This window comes from Nycticebus coucang, chromosome 6, assembly GCF_027406575.1.
Source record: "Nycticebus coucang isolate mNycCou1 chromosome 6, mNycCou1.pri, whole genome shotgun sequence".
Classification (NCBI taxonomy): Eukaryota; Metazoa; Chordata; class Mammalia; order Primates; family Lorisidae; genus Nycticebus; species Nycticebus coucang.
Window position 1 is genome coordinate 17,433,279 of NC_069785.1, and position 19,917 is coordinate 17,453,195.

Sequence of the window (19,917 nt, forward strand, 5' to 3'; positions counted from 1 at the left end):
ATAGGGCATTTCAGTCAGAGGAAATACCAGATGATCCAAAGACTAAAAAGGATTCTAAAATCCATCCAAAGCCAATTCACACAATAATCAATCTACCTAGTGTGCCAAAAGTTCAGTCTCCTACTGAAAATTTATGTCTTCATTCAAGTACTCACTTTAAAAAGGTTTTGGCAAAGTACAAAACGTATAAAATAGTTCCTATAGGAAATCTTGCAATGTGATTTTATATTTTTATCATTATTTCTCAAAATAAAATATCAAATTCTGACTAGGTATGGTGGCTCAGACCTGTAATCCCAGCACTTTGGGAGGCCAAGGAAGAAGCCTGCTAGGAAGCCAGGAGTTCAAGACCAGCGTTGGCAACAGTGGGACACCATCTCTACAAATAATTACAAAATTAACCACGCATGGTGCCCTGTGCCTATTGGAGATTGTAGACAATCTGGTAGGTCTTGAAAAAAGTATTAACAAGGTCTAACAAGGTCATGAACTCATCCTAGAAGTGCTGCACAATTCATTTCTACAGTCATCTTCGAAGTACTCCCCTTGGGAAACTATGTACCAACACCAGCACCTAGTGGTACATTCCTAGGCTATGATGATGACATTGCACTCTAGCCTAGGAAACAGTGACTCTGTCTCCCCCAACTCCAAAAAAAAAAAAAAAAAAAGAACGAAAAAAAGAATCAAATTTCTAAAATAACGCTATGAAACTCAAAATTACAAAAAAATCATTAGTTATCCATGATAAAAGCAATTAAAACAAGTATTAATTTGGGTTTGCCATCCATAATCTCTACAGAAACTTTCCCTAGTAATTCAGTATTCCTTTGATGGCAGATGTTATAGTTCACAGTTGTTTCATTTGTACCACATCAGTTTTTCTTGTGTCTTGACGGACTTGATGATCCTACACGGGCTACAATGATTTGGCTATACCTAGGGCTATAACGCATAAAGTTAATCTTCAAGGTACCTCTTCATTTCAGAGAGCCCATAATGAATGCTTTTAGGGCCATTCCCCATTTGGTATGCGCAGACTATACACCTGCTCTTCTGAGAGTCTTAATTATGAAGGAAGACATTGTCTTGAGAAAAAAAATTATTGGAAGGAAAAAGATGAAGAAAATATTGAAAGGAAAATATTTTTATGACATTCAGGACAACAATAGCTCTGATGGCCATTCCAGAAGAAAAGAATACCAAATTTGCTTTGAAGGTTGAACTAGGTGCTGGTGTTGGTACATAGTTTCCCAAGGGGAGTACTTTGAAAGTGACTGTAAAAATGAACTGTGCAGCACTTCTTCTAGGATGAGTTCATGACCTTGTTAGACCTTGTTAATACTTTTTTCAAGACCTACCAGAACTTGAAAAAATAGCACAGAGCGTTCCTGTGTAGGTTTCTTCTCATAAAGATAACATTTGATCATTCTTCTAATGATAATCCAGATACTCCCAATGATATTATCTTACCATATTTGTACTGTAGTACATTGCCAAAACCAGAAAATTGACATTGGTACAATGCTATTAACTCAAATACACAGCTTGTAAGTATTTGGATTTCATCCATTTTTACATGCTCCTTTTCTCCCCCTCTTTCTCTTTCCCATCATCCCTCCCTTTTTTCCTAGTATATAATTCTGGGACATTTCAATATCACAATAGGAACACAGAACTGTTACACTGCTACATCATTTTCTTTTTTTGAGATAGGCTCTCACTGCATTGCACAAGCTGGCTGGAACTCCTGGGCTCAAGACCTCCTTTGACCCTAGCCTGTGGAGCAGGTAGCCTACAGGAGCATGCAATGTCCCTGGCTCTTCATATTACCTTCTAATAGCTATATTGTGATCTTCAACCTAACCCTAAACAATCATTGATTTGTTCTCCAACACTGTAATTTTGTCACTTTGGTGCTGTTATATAAGAATGAAATCATATAAATTTAATCTCTTGAGAATGGGTTTTTTATTCAAAATAATGCCCTTGAACCCATTTGGGTCATGTGTGTGTTGTCTATCACTTTTCATTGCTGAGTAATATTCTATTGTATGGAGATTTATCCACTGGCTGGCTGAAGGATATCTGGCTAGTCTCTAGTTTTGGTCATTTATAAAATAAAGATGCTATGAACATTTGCATGCATAATTTGTATGGACATAAAGTTTCATTTTTCTAAACTGAAGACAAAGGAATGCAATAGCTGTGTTGTGTGGTAAGTCTAAATTTAATTTTGTAAGAAACTACAAGTAGCGTTCCAGAGTGAATGTACAGTTCTATATTTCTACCAGTAATGAATGAGTTAAGTTTCTTCACATCCCGTCAACATTTGGTATTATTGGTATTTTTTATTCAGCAAGTTGATAGGTGTGATGAGGTATCTAATTATGGCTTTAATAGATGTAAATTCTTAAAGAGAAATTCAATTTTTAAAAGTTTTTAAAATAATAAAATTGAAGTTTGTAAGATTTCTGAGTACTTAAATATTCTTTTTCAGTAATCCTGGAATCGAGTCCAGGAATCTAAGTTTAAATATTCATACTGTTATTCGAGTAATCTGCCTATGGATAATCTACCCTGAAGAAATAGTGTACTGTCTTAAAAAGTTTCTCTCTCATGCATCTTTTCTTAGGAAGGTATTAGAGAATCAAAAAGAAAGAGTAAATAAGAGTAAATAAAAAGAAAGAGTAAATAAAAAAGGAAAACATGGAATCCAGGAATCAGGTGATCTAATGTAGGAAAAACCAAAGGAGTCCACAAAATGGCTTTGAAGGTAGATTCCAGGATCAGTATGCCCAGCAGTTCTATAGAGCAATGAGTCCAGATGTTCTTAAAAAAAAAAAAAAAAGTAACATTTTTAGGTTTCCTGACATACCTGCAGCTATTAACAGGAGATTTATAATGGATGTATTAGTAATAGATACACAGTATACAAACTACAAATCCAGACAATAATCCTGAGAAAGACACAATATTGAAAAAGAAAGGAAATATATAATTGTGAAAAGTCTTGAGATTCTTACCCTAGTTGCAAGCTAAAAATTTCGCCAGCTACAACTTCATTCATGCTGACATCAGACACAAGAGTCCTGGGTCACAACAAAGGACTTTACTCAGCATACAGTGTAAGTGTTATGCATTGATTCCCTTTGCTCCCCATGTCCAATGGGGGCAACATGGAGGAGCTCGGGTGCATACTGCACACACAGGGGTTTGCATCACATCTTATGGACTCCAAGCTTTGGGAACACAAATTTTTTATAATACACTACAAACAAACCTGCCCAAACTTCACATCAGAGGAAGACATTATTTATTTTATACTGGACAGTAAACATCCTCTCCTTTAAAGGGAGACATTATTTCCACTTTCTAAGACTATTCACTACACAAATATCCCATAAAACACAGTTTGAAACAAAGGCCATTAGCACCCATATAAGACATTCAGAAACATAAACAATCATGGAAAAACTGTCTCCCAACATGGTTAGAGTATCAGACGAGTATTAGTTTTTAAAAAATTAAACGGAGTAGAATAAAAGGTATCTAATTATATATATGCCATTAGAGTATATATCCTTTCCTTACAGTTTTGCTTTAGTTTTATACTTATGTGTTTGTGTATATATATATTTTTTATGTGTTTGTATATTAACGAGGCCATGATATAAAATATAATTCTTGCTGTGATGTCTGAAAAATATTTTACTGTATGGTCCATCTATGAACCTTCACTTAGAACAATGTAAATACTACACAACGAACTAACAAAAAGGTGATAAAACTAAATCTTCATCTTCATTAGTAGGAAGGCAATTAATAACTAAAAATGAAAACTCAAGAAATAATATAAAGGCCAGGTACAGTGGCTCATACCTATAATCCTAGCACTCTGGGAGGCTGAGGCAGGTGAACTGCTTGAGCTCACAAGTTTGAGACCAGCCTGAGCAAGAGTGAGACCCCCATCTCTACTAAAAACAGAAAAAACTGAGGCAAAAGGATAGCTTGAGACCAACAGTTGGATGTTATTGTGAGATATGATGATGCCACAGCACTCTACCCAGGTTGAGACTCTGTCTAAAAAAGAAAAAAAGAAATAATATGTTTTTAATTTAGATATATTATTTTTTCTATGGAGCAGAAATCAGAAAAGGTAGATGAGGAAGTAAACTGACACTTTTTTATTATAATCCTTATGGAATCATTTGACTTTCTAAAATATATGCTTTTTTGTTTTAATAAAGTGTTGAAGTGTTTTTTCATAGCAGTATTTATAAGAGTGCAAAACTGCCAGCAACCTAAATATTTGTCTTTAAAGAAAGTTAAAATTATGGTGCATTTGTGCATTGCGAATTATATGTAATTTCAAGGGGATGTTTATAAAGACTATGTACATCTACTGAATAATGCTTGTGAGATATGCAGCAGGGAAAGCAAGATTCTAAACTGCATGTGTAGTATGAATTCACTCAAGAGATATTTATTTAATGGATACTATGTGTTAAGACACTGTTGTAGGAGATGTAGCTAGAGCTAGTTTTTAGCTTTTATGGACAAGCACAGCCATTCAAATTTTTGACAGCTGGCATCTATTCTGATTGGTCAGTATGTTTGACTTATTGAAAGTTAAGTATTTTTAATACCGTGAGTAGATACAGAAAGTATACAAAGTAAACAAAAATCTCTGACTTCATGGAACATTCACTCTTATTAATAAAATAGATTAAAATATGGTAAATAAATAAAATATATACTTTTTAAGGTGATGACAAGTACTTCAGAGATAAACCAGGGACAGCGAAAATGCTGATAGGAGTATGGGTTGAAATATATAACAGGTTGTTAGGGAACCCTCACTGGGTAGGTAGCATTTGAATAGACTTGAAGAAGATAAAAAATTCAGTTGTGTAAATATTTGGGGGAAGAGTTTTCCTTGGAAGTAGGAACAGGAAATACAACGCCCTGAGACACAAGCTTGCCTAGTGTCAGAGGAACAGTAAGAAGGTAGTATACCTGAAGTGAGGTATGATATACGGGGAGGGTCAGATCAAGACATCGCCATCTTGTTGGTTTATCCCTTGAGCGAAATGGCAGGCCACAGGAAGATTCTTAGCAGGAGTAATGCAATCTAACTTATCTTTTAGCAGGATCATTCTGGAGGCTGTGCTGAGATAAAGAATAGCAAGGACAGAAACAGGGGAACCATGAGGAGACTTCTGCAATAATCTAAGCAAGAGAATATAGAAGCTTGAATGATAGCAGTAACAGCAGAAGTGGTGAAAAGTGGCTAAAATCTTGATATGTATCAAAAGTAGAAGCCAAGAGAATTTGTTTACACATAGGATATTGAATGTGAAGGAAAGATACAATTTGAGGCTAACTTCAAGGATTTTAGCCAATTAACTTATATCCCAAACTTTATATTTTAAATAATTGTAAAGTCACAGGAAGTTAAAAGGTATATAGGCAAGTTCCACACACTATCTGCTTGAATCCCCCCCATAGTTAACATCTTATACAACCACAATTCAATAGCTAAAAACCACAGTACAATACCTAAATCTGATCCTGTGGCTTCATCAGTCTTACATGCACTGGAGTGTGTGTGTGTGTGTGTAGTTGTTATGTCATTTTTTTTTTGAGACAGAGTCTCACTTTGGTAGAGTGCCGTGGCGTCACAGCTCACAGCAACCTCAAACTCTTGGGCTTAAGTGATTCTCTTGCCTCAGCCTCCCAAGTGGCTGGGACTATAGGCGCCCACTACAGTGCCCGGCTATTTTTTGGTTGTAGTCGCCATTGTTGTCTGGTATTCCCTGGCTGGACTCAAACCCACCAACTCTGGTGCATGTGGATGGTGTGCTAGCCACTGAGCTACAGGTACTGAGCCTGTTATGTTATTTTATCACATGTGTACTGATACAGAACTGATCCATCCACACGAGGACCTCTTGTGCCACTGCTTTGTAGCCATAACATCAGTGTCTGGGCATGATCACTAATCATATGCCTTTGATTCTCAAAAATGCTTTAGTTTAAAAGATAAATTATATAATCATCCAATCTATGACCATACTAATTTGAAAATGACTGTCCTTCCCTTAATTCAGAACCTATATGGGCCTGAATTCAAACTATTTCACATATATGTATTATTGAATAAATCAGTAAAACTATGATAACAATACTATAAATTTATAAAGTCACAAAGTCATTCTCTTGTAAATGACTTTGTTATCCACCCTCCTTATTTTAAAGATACAAAGTAACCAAACATAGATAATACAGTTCATTCATAGCAAAGATAAAAAAATAAGTCTTTGGTACCTACACCAAAGTTCTATTACTATACTAGAAGTTACACTGACATAATACATCCTACTGCATAGACTGCACATATATTTTATCAATTCTAACAATTATCCCTACTCTTAGTATTTTGCAAATGTGGGAGCCAATCCTCATAAAAGATAACAGAATTTACCAATACTGTACAAATAGTAAATGGCAAATTCAAGATTTTTAAATTCTATTCCCAGAGTTATCTATTAGAAAAGAACCCAAAATGACATTCATCTGGGCATATCAAAGACAGTATATTATCATGGCTGCTCTAGTAACTCATCTCAATATATGATCCCATCTTAAGAAACTATATTATTTCTATAGTGCTATTTGCATGGTTCCTTAAAAGAACTTACCCTGTAATGAACTCTAAACAGTAAAATGCTAGACCAACAAATAAAAAGTTCCTCTGTCAACATCTTTAAGCCAATAGTCAAAACTATAATTTCCTATACTACTGCATTATTCAGCTCACAAACCAAGAAATTTTAGTGTAAGATAGAAATCCTTCTATAGAGTACTAATTAGGCACAGCCAGGGATTATTAAGACAATATTATAACAGAATAATTCCTTGTTAGTAAATATGTTGACTTCAAATAAGATATGATTTTTGTTAGCCAGGCACGGTGGCTCATGCCTGTAATCCTAGCACTCTGGGAGGCCGAGGTGGGTGGATCACTTGAGCTCAGGAATTTGAGACAAGCCTGAGCAAGAGTGAAACCCAGTCTCTACTAAAAAAAAAAAAAAAAAAAAAAAAAAAAGACTGAGGCAAGAAGATTGCTTGAGCCCAAGAACTTGAGGTTGCTATGAGCTATGCTGCCATAGCACTCTAGTCAGGACACCAGAGTGAGACTGTCTCAAAAAAGAAACAAACGTTAAAACCCTGATTTTTTAATTTAAAAAACTGATTGTTAACATGATTTAAACAATGTGCTAAATTCCAAGGGAATAACAACATGAAAAGTTACGATCCCTTATGTTCAAGAAGTTTTTGATGTAGGGAAGATTGAAGCAGAATTTAAAATAAAACTATACAAGAACATAGATTAGAATAAATTAAAGAACATGACGCCTTTACAAAACTTCAAGTAGGGATGCCTAGGGATTAACAAGATTAGAGATAGAGAACAATTTCCAAAAACAAAAATTTTTTTAAAAGGCAGGCTAAAACTATTATTTGGAGTCCTAAATTCCATATTTAGAAAGGTTTTTATTTTACTCCATTGGCAATAGGAAGCAACTCAAGATTTTTATTTATGTAATCAATATTTTATTCTTGATATTTCCAATTACTTTCTCTCTGTACTATATAAGGCACTATTTCTCTTTTGCTCAGTGTATTTAAAATACTATTCCATCACTGCAATTGAGAAGTCAATGTATGAGCTTTGCCAATTCCTTATTTTGTTGCCTTCTCAATGATGTGCTTTAAAATATTCTTAAAATATAAGTTACCGGGCAGCGCCTGTGGCTCAGTGAGTAGGGCACAGGCCCCATATGCCGAGGGTGGCAGGTTCAAGCCCAGCCCCGGCCAAACTGCAACCAAAAAATAGCCAGGCGTTATGGCGGGCGTCTGTAGTCCCAGCTACTCGGGAGGCTGAGGCAAGAGAATCGCATAAGCCCAAGAGTTAAGAGGTTGCTGTGAGCCATGTGACGCCACGGCACTCTACCCGAGGGCAGTACAGTGAGACTCTGTCTCTACAAAAAAAAAAATATATATATAAGTTATCACTGTCCCTTTATATTGATTATATCAGGAGGATCATTCAAAATATCTGTATTTTCTTACATTGATGAAAATGAAATAATTAGTGAAGGTTTTTGGGTAAAAAGTCTTAGAATGATAGTTAATACCAATGAGAAACTGAGGACAGAAAAATTAGTTAGCAGGGTATTATCATCAGGATCATGAACTTCACGTAGGGTAGATAATAAAAATGGGAGAAAAATATTAAGTAACCACTGCATACCTGATAAAACTGGACACTAAATTGCTTTGTGGTGAATGAGAGTTTAAAAGGATATGAAGATCATATCAATTGCTTTAGCTTATATATTTAGGCAGATGGCAGTACTATTAATTAACAGATGTTAACAGGTCAATTTGTCATTAAATAATAGAAACTATCTAGAATGATTTACTTAAAATATAGGGCTTTACTTTCTCACCAAAAGGAGGAGTCAGGATATAGGTGCTTGACATTCTCTCAGTGGCTCACTGGCTCAGAGGCTCAGTGATGTTATAGCCAGTTGCTCTTGGCCCTTTCTTTAGGACTCTAAAATGGCTGGTACACTTGCAGACCACAGGTAAGTGTTCAAGGTAGTAACAAGGGAAGAAGAAATGATGCTTACTTCATCTGCCCTTACATCAGGAAACAGAAACCTTTCTAGAGACACCTCTCCTCTTCTCCTGTCCCTGCTGTAGGCTCTCTCTTGTGTCTCACTGGCAAAAAGAAAGGCTGGAAAGCTTTAACTGCTCCAGTATCTATACTGAACGTGTGCAAAGAAGAACATGACTGGAAATAAATGCTGAGTTATGCAGTCAATAGTGTCTGACAGAGGTCTTGACTTCTTCCCAGAGAGAAAGCTTATAGAGTTAAATTAGGCATTTGGTTTCAGATTTGCTGAGGTGAAGAAGACATTAAGATACTTGAGTGGAACACCAGGCATGACAGTCATTAGTGCACATAAATTACTTCCATAGATGATGCCATATGAATGGATGAACAACAAAGAAACAACAAATACTAGGGGGAAATACGTAACAACAGGACTCTCATTCATTACTCTTGAAAAGTCAAAGTGGTAGAACAGCTTTGTTAAGACAGTTTGAGAGTTGCATACACAATAAACATACTTTTACTAATACATATGGTTTAGCAATTACACTCCTTGGTACTTACTCAACAATGAGTTGAAAAATTTATGTTCACAAAAAGACAAGTACATGGGTATTTATAGGAGTTTTATTTATAATTGCCAAAACTTGGAAGCAACCAAATTGTCCTTCAGGTAGACGAGTGAATAAATAAATTGTGGTATATACAAACAAATGAAAATTCAGCACTAAAAAAGTGAGGATGTGTGTAGTGGCTTAAGCCTATAATACTAGCACTTTGGGATAGAAAGATGGGATAACTACTCGAGACCAGGAGTTTAAGACTAGCCTGAGCAGGAGTCTCTACCAAAAATAGAAAAATTAGCTGGGTATGGTGGTATATGCCTATAGTCCAGGCTACTCTGCAAGCCGAGGCAGGTGGATCACTTGAGCCCAGGAGTTCCCTGCACTCCAGTCTGGGCAAGAGAGTGAGATCCTGTCTCAGAAGAAAAAAAAAAAGAAAAGAAAAGAAATAATCTATTATATAAAGCTACCAAAAGATAAGGAGGAAATTTTAATCTCTGACTTTATTCACTTAGTATTACTAGTTTACTTCCTTCTAATTCTAATAGCAATGTTCATCTATTTCTATTCCTCTCTATAAGTAGTAGCTGCCACTTAAATTTAACAGAAACACATAACCAGAAATGCTAGAATAAAGACCATAAATTTTTACTTTAGATTCCGCTTTATTACCTATTTATTTATTGTTTGCTTGTTTGTTTTTTTGTAGAGACAAGGTCTTGCTATGCTGCCCAGGCTGGTTTCAAACCCCCAGCATCAAGTGATCCTCCCACTTTGGCCCCCCAAAGTGCTGAGATTATAGGCATGTGCCACTGAACCTGGCTTCAGGACCCACTTTAAATGAAAATAACCGTATCACGTAAAGCACATGAAATCTGTCCTCTCACACTGATAATACACACACAATGGAAGCTGTGTGTTCTATTTTGCAAATATAGATTTTAAAAATTATTATACTCTATTTTCATAAAATAGTAAATTTCTTGAAGGTAATTAACCATAATCACAATGACCTATAATTTGGCTCTTTCTTATTTATTGGTTCTGTTCTATCTATAAATTCAATAGCAAATAAGAGAAAGTATATTAAACAATACTAACAACATCATTATGAGCCCCCACCTAAGAATTTCAAGCTAAATACATTTTGTGGAAAAATTTGACTTCTACCAAACTTTTGACTTCTTGAACAGATTAAAAATATCTTCCACATTAAAATATCACCATTTTCCTCAATTTTGGTAGATGATTCGGGCTTAGTAAATTGTATTGTCAATGCTGTAATATGAATATTACTCTGTAATCTGCAGTGAAAAATGAATTTGAGACAACAAAGTAGAATACAATCTTCTTGGTGGCAAATCTTTTCTTAGTGCATAATAAAAATAACAATGAACCCTTTTGGTTTCCCATGTATTTTTTTTTCTTTAGTATGTTAATAAGAATGCAAGCACCCTGAAGGTAGAGACTACACCACGTCAAACTATACCAGGATCCGGGACATAGACAGAAAATAGAATGGGAAGTCACAAGCATCTTAAGAAATAAAATGTATTTGGTAGGACTGAAATAAAGTCCTTTCCCCATGATTACTGGATCTCTATTACTAGGAGAACAAACACTTTGTCCGGAAATACCCACTTTACTTGTTTCAAGTTCTACTTAAATTTATTATCTCTCTTCTTCTTTTGTTGTAACATTCTAAGTACTCCTTCAATTATCAAACATATTCACATATTTTTCAAGGACTGTCAGTTCTGTGAGTAACTAATACTACAAATCATTAAAAATAATTATTATAATAAATATTGATGCAAAGCAAAGGCCCATTATTTAATTCTTTTCTTTTGGTATGGTTACTTTTTATTAACTACAAAAAGAAATAATATAAAAACATAAATAAAAAAACATAAATATTATAAACATGTACCACCATTCAAAATTTAGAAAATATGTTGTTTTCATGTACACATACATGAAATAAAATAATACCATAACAGAAGGGTGCTGTATCTGTGTTTAAAGAAGGGGCTGTTGGCAAACACCACAGCTCACTTCTGCTGAAATGTACACAACTGATATATGCAGCACAGAAAGCTGGCACCAAGGGCTTACAACCTTAATTTGCCTGCAAGAAGGAACGGAGATTTACCTTCAGAGCACGTTCTCGATTGTTTTCAGCAGTCAGATGTCTCATGTTGTTTGCTGAAGTCTGGTTCTGCTCTTTCAGATGATGAAGCTCCTGCTCTAGCCGTTTGCACTGCCACAGGGGAAGAATCCCATTAAGTAAAGGAGTTATAGCATTTTTTTTACTGAGCCACATGAATTAATGTAAACAATATCATTGTATTCTCTGTAAGACAAGGGCTTATTTTTTGCAACAAGAAGGGTAAGTAAAAGTAACATTAAATACAAATAAAATATAATTGTTTATAGTACCCTGGTAATTCAATTACAATTTTCAGTTAGGTTTTTGTTAATCTAAATATGATGATACAAACCATAAAAATACTTGTTTCTATAAAATTAAACTATATTTAAACTTTAACCAATGGTTCAGATTATTTGTTGAATAAAAGTATGCTTCTGTAAGTCGCATTGGATTCTAAATAAACTACAACATGATATTCTATGATCAATTTTAGTCAACGTTATAAAATAAAAATCATAAAGTATACATTCATAGATACTAGAAATATTCTAAACAAACAATTTTATAGGGGGAAAAAAGCAACAGCCAGAGCACTATGAGACTTGAAAACAGATAAGAAACCAAGTATTCTGACTAAATCTCACTTTTAGTTAAACAAGTGGTAACAAATATGTAAAATGACACTTTTTTACCTACTTGAAATATAAGTGAAGATTGTGAGACAACAAAAGTAAAATAAGTAATAAAGAAATTATAGGTATAATAAAAGTATAAAGAGACTAATAGACATCTTCAAAAATTACTGAAATATATTGAAATTTGAATATAACATCACAACATAAATATATAAAACATTTTACACAATAATTATACATGCTATAAAATGATATGCTGCAAATAGGGAGAATATGAGGTTGTTTAAAGGAAAAAAGAACTCAGCCCATCTTTTGGGAAAAAGTTAAAAATCACTCTCTGTCTATTTTTAAATCAGGATATTTAAGTAACAACCAATAAGTACACATATTGATTTAAGATGGGGTCAAAGTTCTTTCTAGATTATTTGACAAAAGGCCAGTTGTCATAATGAATCAAAAATCATTAGTTATGACACAGTCAAGATGCAGTTGTAATCTAAACTGGCATTTCTTACTATTCTAAGGTTGATTTTTCCTGCTTCTGATCTCTATAATATTATGCAGTCTGCATCAGTATTTCCCAACTTCGAGTAATATACAATCCTCTCATAGAAAAAGTTGTGTCAGACTCCCGATACTGACCTACTTGGAGATGGCATAAAGATGTTTACAAATAGAAAATCAAGTATAGCCATCTCATGCATATTATCATCATAAAACCAAAACACATTTACAAATTACATAAAACCACCACAAAGTCAAGACATTTCAAATTAATATTAATTTATCAGTTTTGTTGAAGCTAACTTCTGCAAATATGACAGAGCACTGACTCATCAGGTAAAGATCCTTTTATGTTACCATGCCCATTCCTCCACACGCTGTGTGACAACCTGATTCATGTAATTTTTTCAAGCAATTTGAAAAAATTACATGGCATGTATCATTTGGACTTTATTTGAAGGGGACATATGATCTATACATTAAACTCCATCCTTTTTTAGTCTGTAACAAGTAAAATATTTGTTCATAAGGCAATCAAAACACAAATGTGTTTTGTGCAGACACAAATCATGAAACATGAAAATGAGTGAGACATAGAAGTGTCACATTACAGAAGAGAGATGCTCTACTAAATGCTCTCCTTCACATTTTCAATTAATTTTAATACAAAATTATTTTGATAAGTATGGGTATTAAAATGTAATGACTAAGTATAACCTATGAAGGTTCGAATATGAGGTAGATTACTTGGCTATGAGAAAAAAAGAATGTTTCATGGAGATGACATCTGAGTTGGGCTTGTTTGGGGTAATAATTTTGAAACTGAATGTAGCAGAGGAATGATGGCAGAAACCTCAGGGACGTATCTGGAGAAAGGAAGGAAGCATGGTCAAGAGTCATCTGACCACCTCCTTTTGTTATTCCAAGCAAACCAGAAATGACCCATGAAGAGAGACTTTTCCTGTCTATGTGACACAAAACTAAAAAGAGAATTTGCTCATTCTTGCTCAAGAAATATTGAATTTATTTTCATATCTTTATGAGGTTTAAAGTTAACATTGATCTAGGACTCAAACTGTCTTAGCCAAATCAGAGCTTTGAAGTTAGTAAAAAAATATATAAATGTTTCTGTCAAATACATATTTGTGATTTATATTTAACTGAATTTATAGTTTATTTCAATTTATTTAATCCTATTTCTTCATTTGATGTAATACTTAGAAATCCTAATATACTCCCCAGGATTGCATGTTTATATATGATTTCTTCCAGTTTGCTTCTTTCTTCTTTTACAAAACTCTTTAATTTTGAAGCGAAAGGATTTAACTTTATTAGCAAGAGTCACACTACATTAATGATTGTCACTTTATAATTTCATAATATCTATAAAGTAAAAATCCTATCTTTTAATCTACATCTCAAATTTTCTTGAGAAAATTATACCTACTATAATTTTAAGTATAGCAGAAACTTATACCTATCACCAATATTTACCAAATGTAAACAAATCTTCCATAATTCCTTCAGATTTAAAAAAATATTAGAACTATGTAACAAATTTCTTCCTTCTTAAATCTTGCCCCTGAGGAACTGCTACTCTGAAGTGCATTTTATTTATTTACTTTTTGAGACAGAGTCTCAAGCTGTTGCTCTGGGTAGAATGCCATGGCATTGCTGCTCACAGCAACCTCAAACTCTTGGACTTAAACGATCCTCTTGCCTCAGCCTCCCAAGTAGCTGGGACTGTAGGAGCCCACCACAATGCCCAGCCATTTTTTGGCTATAGTTGTCATTGTTGTTTGGCAGGCCCGGGCTGGATTCAAACCCGCCAGCTCCGGGCTGGCGCCTTAGCCACTTGAGCTACAGGCGCTGAGCCCTTAAGTTCATTTTTATCCAACTACTACTCATTAAGTAATTACTCTGTGCTACGTAAGTAGTTAGAGACGCTGGGAAGATTAACAGTATTTTACAAAGCAGATAAAAATCTCTATTCCCATGGAGCTCACATTTTAGTTGGGGAAAAGAAACAATAAACTAAAAATGAAACAGATAAAAGTTAAAAAAAAAATGTTAAAGAAAAACAAGCTAAAGATAAAGGGAGTGCCAAAAGAGTAGGTAAGGAAATGCTTTGCAATTCTAAAATCAGAGTAATCAAGATAATTATTGAAGAGATGGAACCTGATGGTAGAGTCCTTTGGTCTATGGTTGAATCAGAAACAAAGAAACGCTATTTCTCCTTAAGAGAAAACAGTTTCCCTTCACACAGGCCATTATATACAAGCCATGGAAAATAAGTCTCCAGGAAGACACAGGAGCTTAATGGCCTATGGGAACAGGTTCTCTCCTGGAAAATAAGGTGTTTAAAAGGTGTTTTGTGGTTTCTCTTTACTGGAAGTTCTTCACAGGGATTGGGGGGCAGGCTTTCTATGTACTATGCTTATTTACTAATGAATTTCAATAAATTTTTTCACTGATGCAAACTTTAAAACATTTTAAATAGAAAGATATAATTGAGAGAAAGTATTTAATAAAGAAAATAGAGCAGTAAATGCTGCGTACCTTTAGACAGTGTGATTGACAGAGAAGGAACAGTAGATGCGAATACCTTAAGGTGGAATCTTTTCTGGCATGCTTGAATAATAGGAGGGAGAATTCTCTAGCAGAAATGAAGTTATTAGCAAGGGGGAAAATACTGGGAGATGAAGTCAGAGGAACTGGTAGTCCTTCTAGACGACAGCTTTTCCTCTAAGTGAGACAGAAAGTTGCTGGAGGGTGTTGAACAGAAAAGCAGCATAATTTGTATTAATATGGGTTTATTCTTCCTGCTATGTTAATAGGGTTGGGGGCAGGGCTCAGGAAAGATAAAGGAAGTCAGGTTGGGAAGTTCTTGAGTAGTCCAGGAGAAAGAAAGGTGAGAGGGCTCAGAATAGGATGGTAGCAAAGAAGCCTGTGAGAATATTTTCCTCCTGTCCTCTTGTTCCTGACCTTAAAAGGCATGCTTCTAACACGTAATCATTAAGAGGCATTTTGGTAGATATCCTAATAATATCATAGACATTATTTTTCATTCCTAGTCTGCTAAAAGATCTCATTCCACTTCTGTAAAATTAAAGGTGTGTTTGATTTTATTGAATGCTTTCTCCAAATACGCTGCATTACTACAGTGAATTAACTTTCTAATTAACAATCACATAACTGTTCTTGAGAACTAGGATTCTCACCATAGAAAACAAAAGATACAGTTGTAAGATAAATTAAGAAAAAACTCTTGGCTCGGCGCCCGCAGTGCAGTGGTTACAGCACTGGCCACATACACCAAATTTGATGGGTTCAAAACCAGCCCGGGCCAGCTAACCAACAATGACAACTGCAATAAAAAATAGCCAGCCACTGTGGCAGGCGCCTGTAGTTCCAGCTACTTGGGAGGCTGAGGCAAGAGAATAGCTTAAGCCCAAGAGTTTGAGGTTGCTGTGGCTCTAAGTCCCATTTCCTACTAAAATTAAAGGAATTGATACAATATATAGCTGTTTCTAGATCTGGGGGAAGAAATGTACAAGATGATCCAAAAACATTGGTCATAATAAATATCAAGGAACTTTTACACAGAATCAGAAAAGGACACAGGAGCCAACCACTGTCAAACTGCCCAGTGGCTACTGCTGCAGGGCCTAGTGGATGCTCAGTGCTCAATGAATACTTTTTAAATACCTTAGTGACGTTATATACACATACACACATGTGCATACACCTATAAGCCAACTAGCTAAAGAAAAGGCCATTTCAGTATCAACAGGAATAATAACTGCCATGTATTGATACACATAATAATTTTAAATTATTGAGCTTCTAATGAAATAAGATTTTGAACTAATAATCAGTGTGAGAGAATACTAGTAAACTTACATCATTTATCCACCCTTTCTTATATAAGCTTTCCCACTGTGCAAATGAAAGAATTCTTTGTAGAAAAATTCTAGCTAATAAAGAAAATGGAAAAGTTAGAATATCACAATTTTGAAATCATTACTGTATTAAAGAACCCAGGCATTGAGATCTGCTAAGAACATAGAAGGAAGCACAACACTTGTGCTTCTAGACGAAAAGAACAAAAATACCTACAAAGTAGTGTTGCTAATAAAAACTAATCTAAATTTGCTCAAGTTTCCAGCCCAAATTGCCATATTTACAGGAGAAAAGCAAACAAAGGAACATGACTCTACCAAGATGAAGCAAAAAACCTGGAAAATTCTATAAGAAAATTTTTTAAATGGTGTTTAAAAAATAAAATTCAAGGGAAAAGAAAAGATAGAGGGGAATCTATAAAAGAGCATTCAAAGTCAATTCAATCATTTTCAATGTGTGAATCTTATTTAGATACAGATTCTAAGCAAACAAAAGGTATGATATTTATGAGGCATTGGAACTTGAATATTAAACTGGATGTTTCACAATAGCATAGAATTTTTGTTAGTATTTTTGGTGTGATAATGATACTGTGGTTATGTTTTAGACAGGAGTCCATATACTTCAGAGATACGCTACAAGCATTAATAGATAAAACAATATTATTTCTGAGATTTCCTTCAAAATAACAGGAATAAAAGAATAGGGAATATAGGGCGGCGCCTGTGGCTCAGTCGGTAAGGCGCCGGCCCCATACACCGAGGGTGACGGGTTCAAACCCGGCCCCGGCCAAACTGCAACCAAAAAATAGCCGGGCGTTGTGGCGGGCGCCTGTAGTCCCGGCTACTCAGGAGGCTGAGGCAAGAGAATCGCTTAAGCCCAGGAGTTGGAGGTTGCTGTGAGCTGTGTGAGGCCACAGCACTCTACCGAGGGCCATAAAGTGAGACTCTGTCTCTACAAAAAACAAAAACAAACAAAAAAAAAAGAATAGGGAATACAGATGAAAAATAGGTAACTGTTGTAGAAGAATGAAACTATCACAAGGATTCATGATACTAGCTTTCTAAACTCACTTTCTTTCTGGTAAGAAGAAAATATGCCAGTACAAACAAAAAAAACCCAACTAATTCTACAATGTAAGTGCACTAAACATATAAAAATTCATAACAAATTTTTATAAAATAAATTTAGCTGGTCTTTACTAAAAGATAGGTATTTTTATTGAACATTGTGAATGCTGAAGAATTATAAAGCAGATAATAGATTTTAATGATTCCATTTTATGTTTTCTTTACTTTAAAAAAAAAAAATGCCTTAATTTCCTAACAAAAAGTTCTATAATATTGCCTAAGTTTTTAACAGCTGATGTTTTTCCTCCTGTACAATCTGCTTTCAGTCACAAATCATCCTGATTATATTACAATCAAATATTTCCCACTTGGATGCTATAGAACATATTCCTTTGTAGACAAAAATAATATAAGACTCTCCCAGTGCAAACAGAAACCAAACTCTGTTATCAGTGAGAAATATATACATTGAACTGCAGGTGTATGGAAGCATTTAGGATTATATAAATAAGTCTTTACCACTTTTTATTTAGAATAATTTTAAAAAATCATTCATTTTAGATTAATAACTGTTTTCGCAATGTTATAATAAATTGGAATAAAGAACTTTTAAACTTGAAAAATGTAACTTGTTTCTTCAACTCACTAGCAAAATATCAATAATATGGTTTACATGATTACTTATATAAGAAAAAAAGGCCTATAAATGCCAAATATTAAAAAACAGAAAACAATAATTATGTGAATGACTCTCTGAAATCACACACGCTATGGCTTGTATGTACATATATGAATATGTATACATTATATATAACATAACTAAATTATTCAAACAATATTGATTAAGCATCCACTAGACGATGTACCCATATCCACTCGGCAATATGCCAAGTTATGACATGTTTCTACTAGCATATATATATACATAGACATATACGTAAATATTTTTAAGTATATATAAAAATTCCGAAAATACTACAAGAAAGCAATAACTAGAATAACAAATATAGTAGTTTATATTTAAAACTATTAAATTATTCAGAGAAGATTAAAGAAACATTGTTAATTACAAAGTAAAAAAGTTAGTGAATGTGAAAATTATTGGCTTGGTGCCCGTAGCTCAGTGGTTACGGTGCTGGCCATGTACACCAAGGCTGGTAGGTTTGAACTCAGCCCAGGCCTGCTAAACAACAATGACAACTACAACAAAAAAACAGCTGGGCATTGTGGCGGGTGCCTGTAGTCCCTGTTACTTGGGAGGCTGAGACAAGAGAATCGCTTGAGCCCAAGAGTCTGAGGTTACTGTGAGCTATGATGCCATGGCACTCTACCAAGGGTGACAAAATGAGATTCTGTCTCAAAAAAAAAAAAACAAAAAACCCTAGGATTCATACTAAGGCAGGATAATTCAGTTTATAAACAAAGTTTTTACTGTACACAGATCTATACAATAGCAAAAGGAATAAGAACATCTAGAATTACAGAAAAAGTTTAATAACATTTTAAAAGTAGAACTTTGAGTAATTAGAGATACAGATAATATTTGAAGAAGTACGTAGCTCTGATATAGGAAATAAATACTTAACACAGACCAGAATTACCTTTTAACTCAATTACCCAATAAAGTCTGCATATTTCTTACCTATTACTTTCACATTCTAAGGCTAGCATACAAACTAAAATCATGCTATTTTAAGAAATACAGTAGAACTTTTATAGGTGACTACCTCCCTACACCGATCACCTCAAGTTGACCTAATTTCACAGACAGACACACTACATGTCCACGTACATGTACGTTTCAGTCCAATACGCCTACTTCCTTATGTTGAACATCTCTGTATGCTGACTAGTTTGTCACAGTCCCTTCTATTACATAAAACAAAACAAAACAAAAAAATGCCTACAGGCATACTTTTGAGAAATGCATTGTTAGGTGGTCTCATCCTTGTACTAACATCATAGAATGCACCTATACAAACCTAGATTTAATAGCCTACCATACACCTAAATAGTATGGATAGCCTATTACTTCTAGGCTAGAAACTGAATATTACAGGTAACTTTAAACAATGGTAAGTATTTGTATATCCAAACATAGAAAAGGTACAGTTAAAAAGCAGAATAGAACAAATGGTATACTGATGGAGGGCAGTAGGGTACTTACCATGAATAGAGAAGCTTGCAGAACTGAAAGTCGCTGTTTTGTGAATCAGTGAGCGAGTAGTAAGTGCATGTGAAAAGGCCTAGGATATAACTGTACAATATGTAAACTTTATGAATACTGTATACTTAGGATATACTAAATTTATTAAAGTTTTTTTCTTTCTTCAATAATAAGTTCATCAGACTCAGCGCCATAGCTCAGTGAGTAGGACACTGGCCACCTACACTGAAGCTG

General features: G+C 34.5%; 1 protein-coding gene across 4 annotated transcripts in view; it reads right to left on the reverse strand.

Moving 5' to 3' along the window:
• Positions 1 to 19,917, reverse strand: part of MIPOL1 (mirror-image polydactyly 1) — a 312,908-nt gene that overhangs the window by 155,411 nt on the left and 137,580 nt on the right. For all 4 annotated transcript variants that reach the window (XM_053595277.1, XM_053595275.1, XM_053595276.1 and 1 more), the window contains one exon: positions 11,405 to 11,512. In XM_053595277.1, the coding sequence (XP_053451252.1) occupies positions 11,405 to 11,512 (108 nt within the window). The remainder of the gene's footprint in view (positions 1 to 11,404; positions 11,513 to 19,917) is intronic.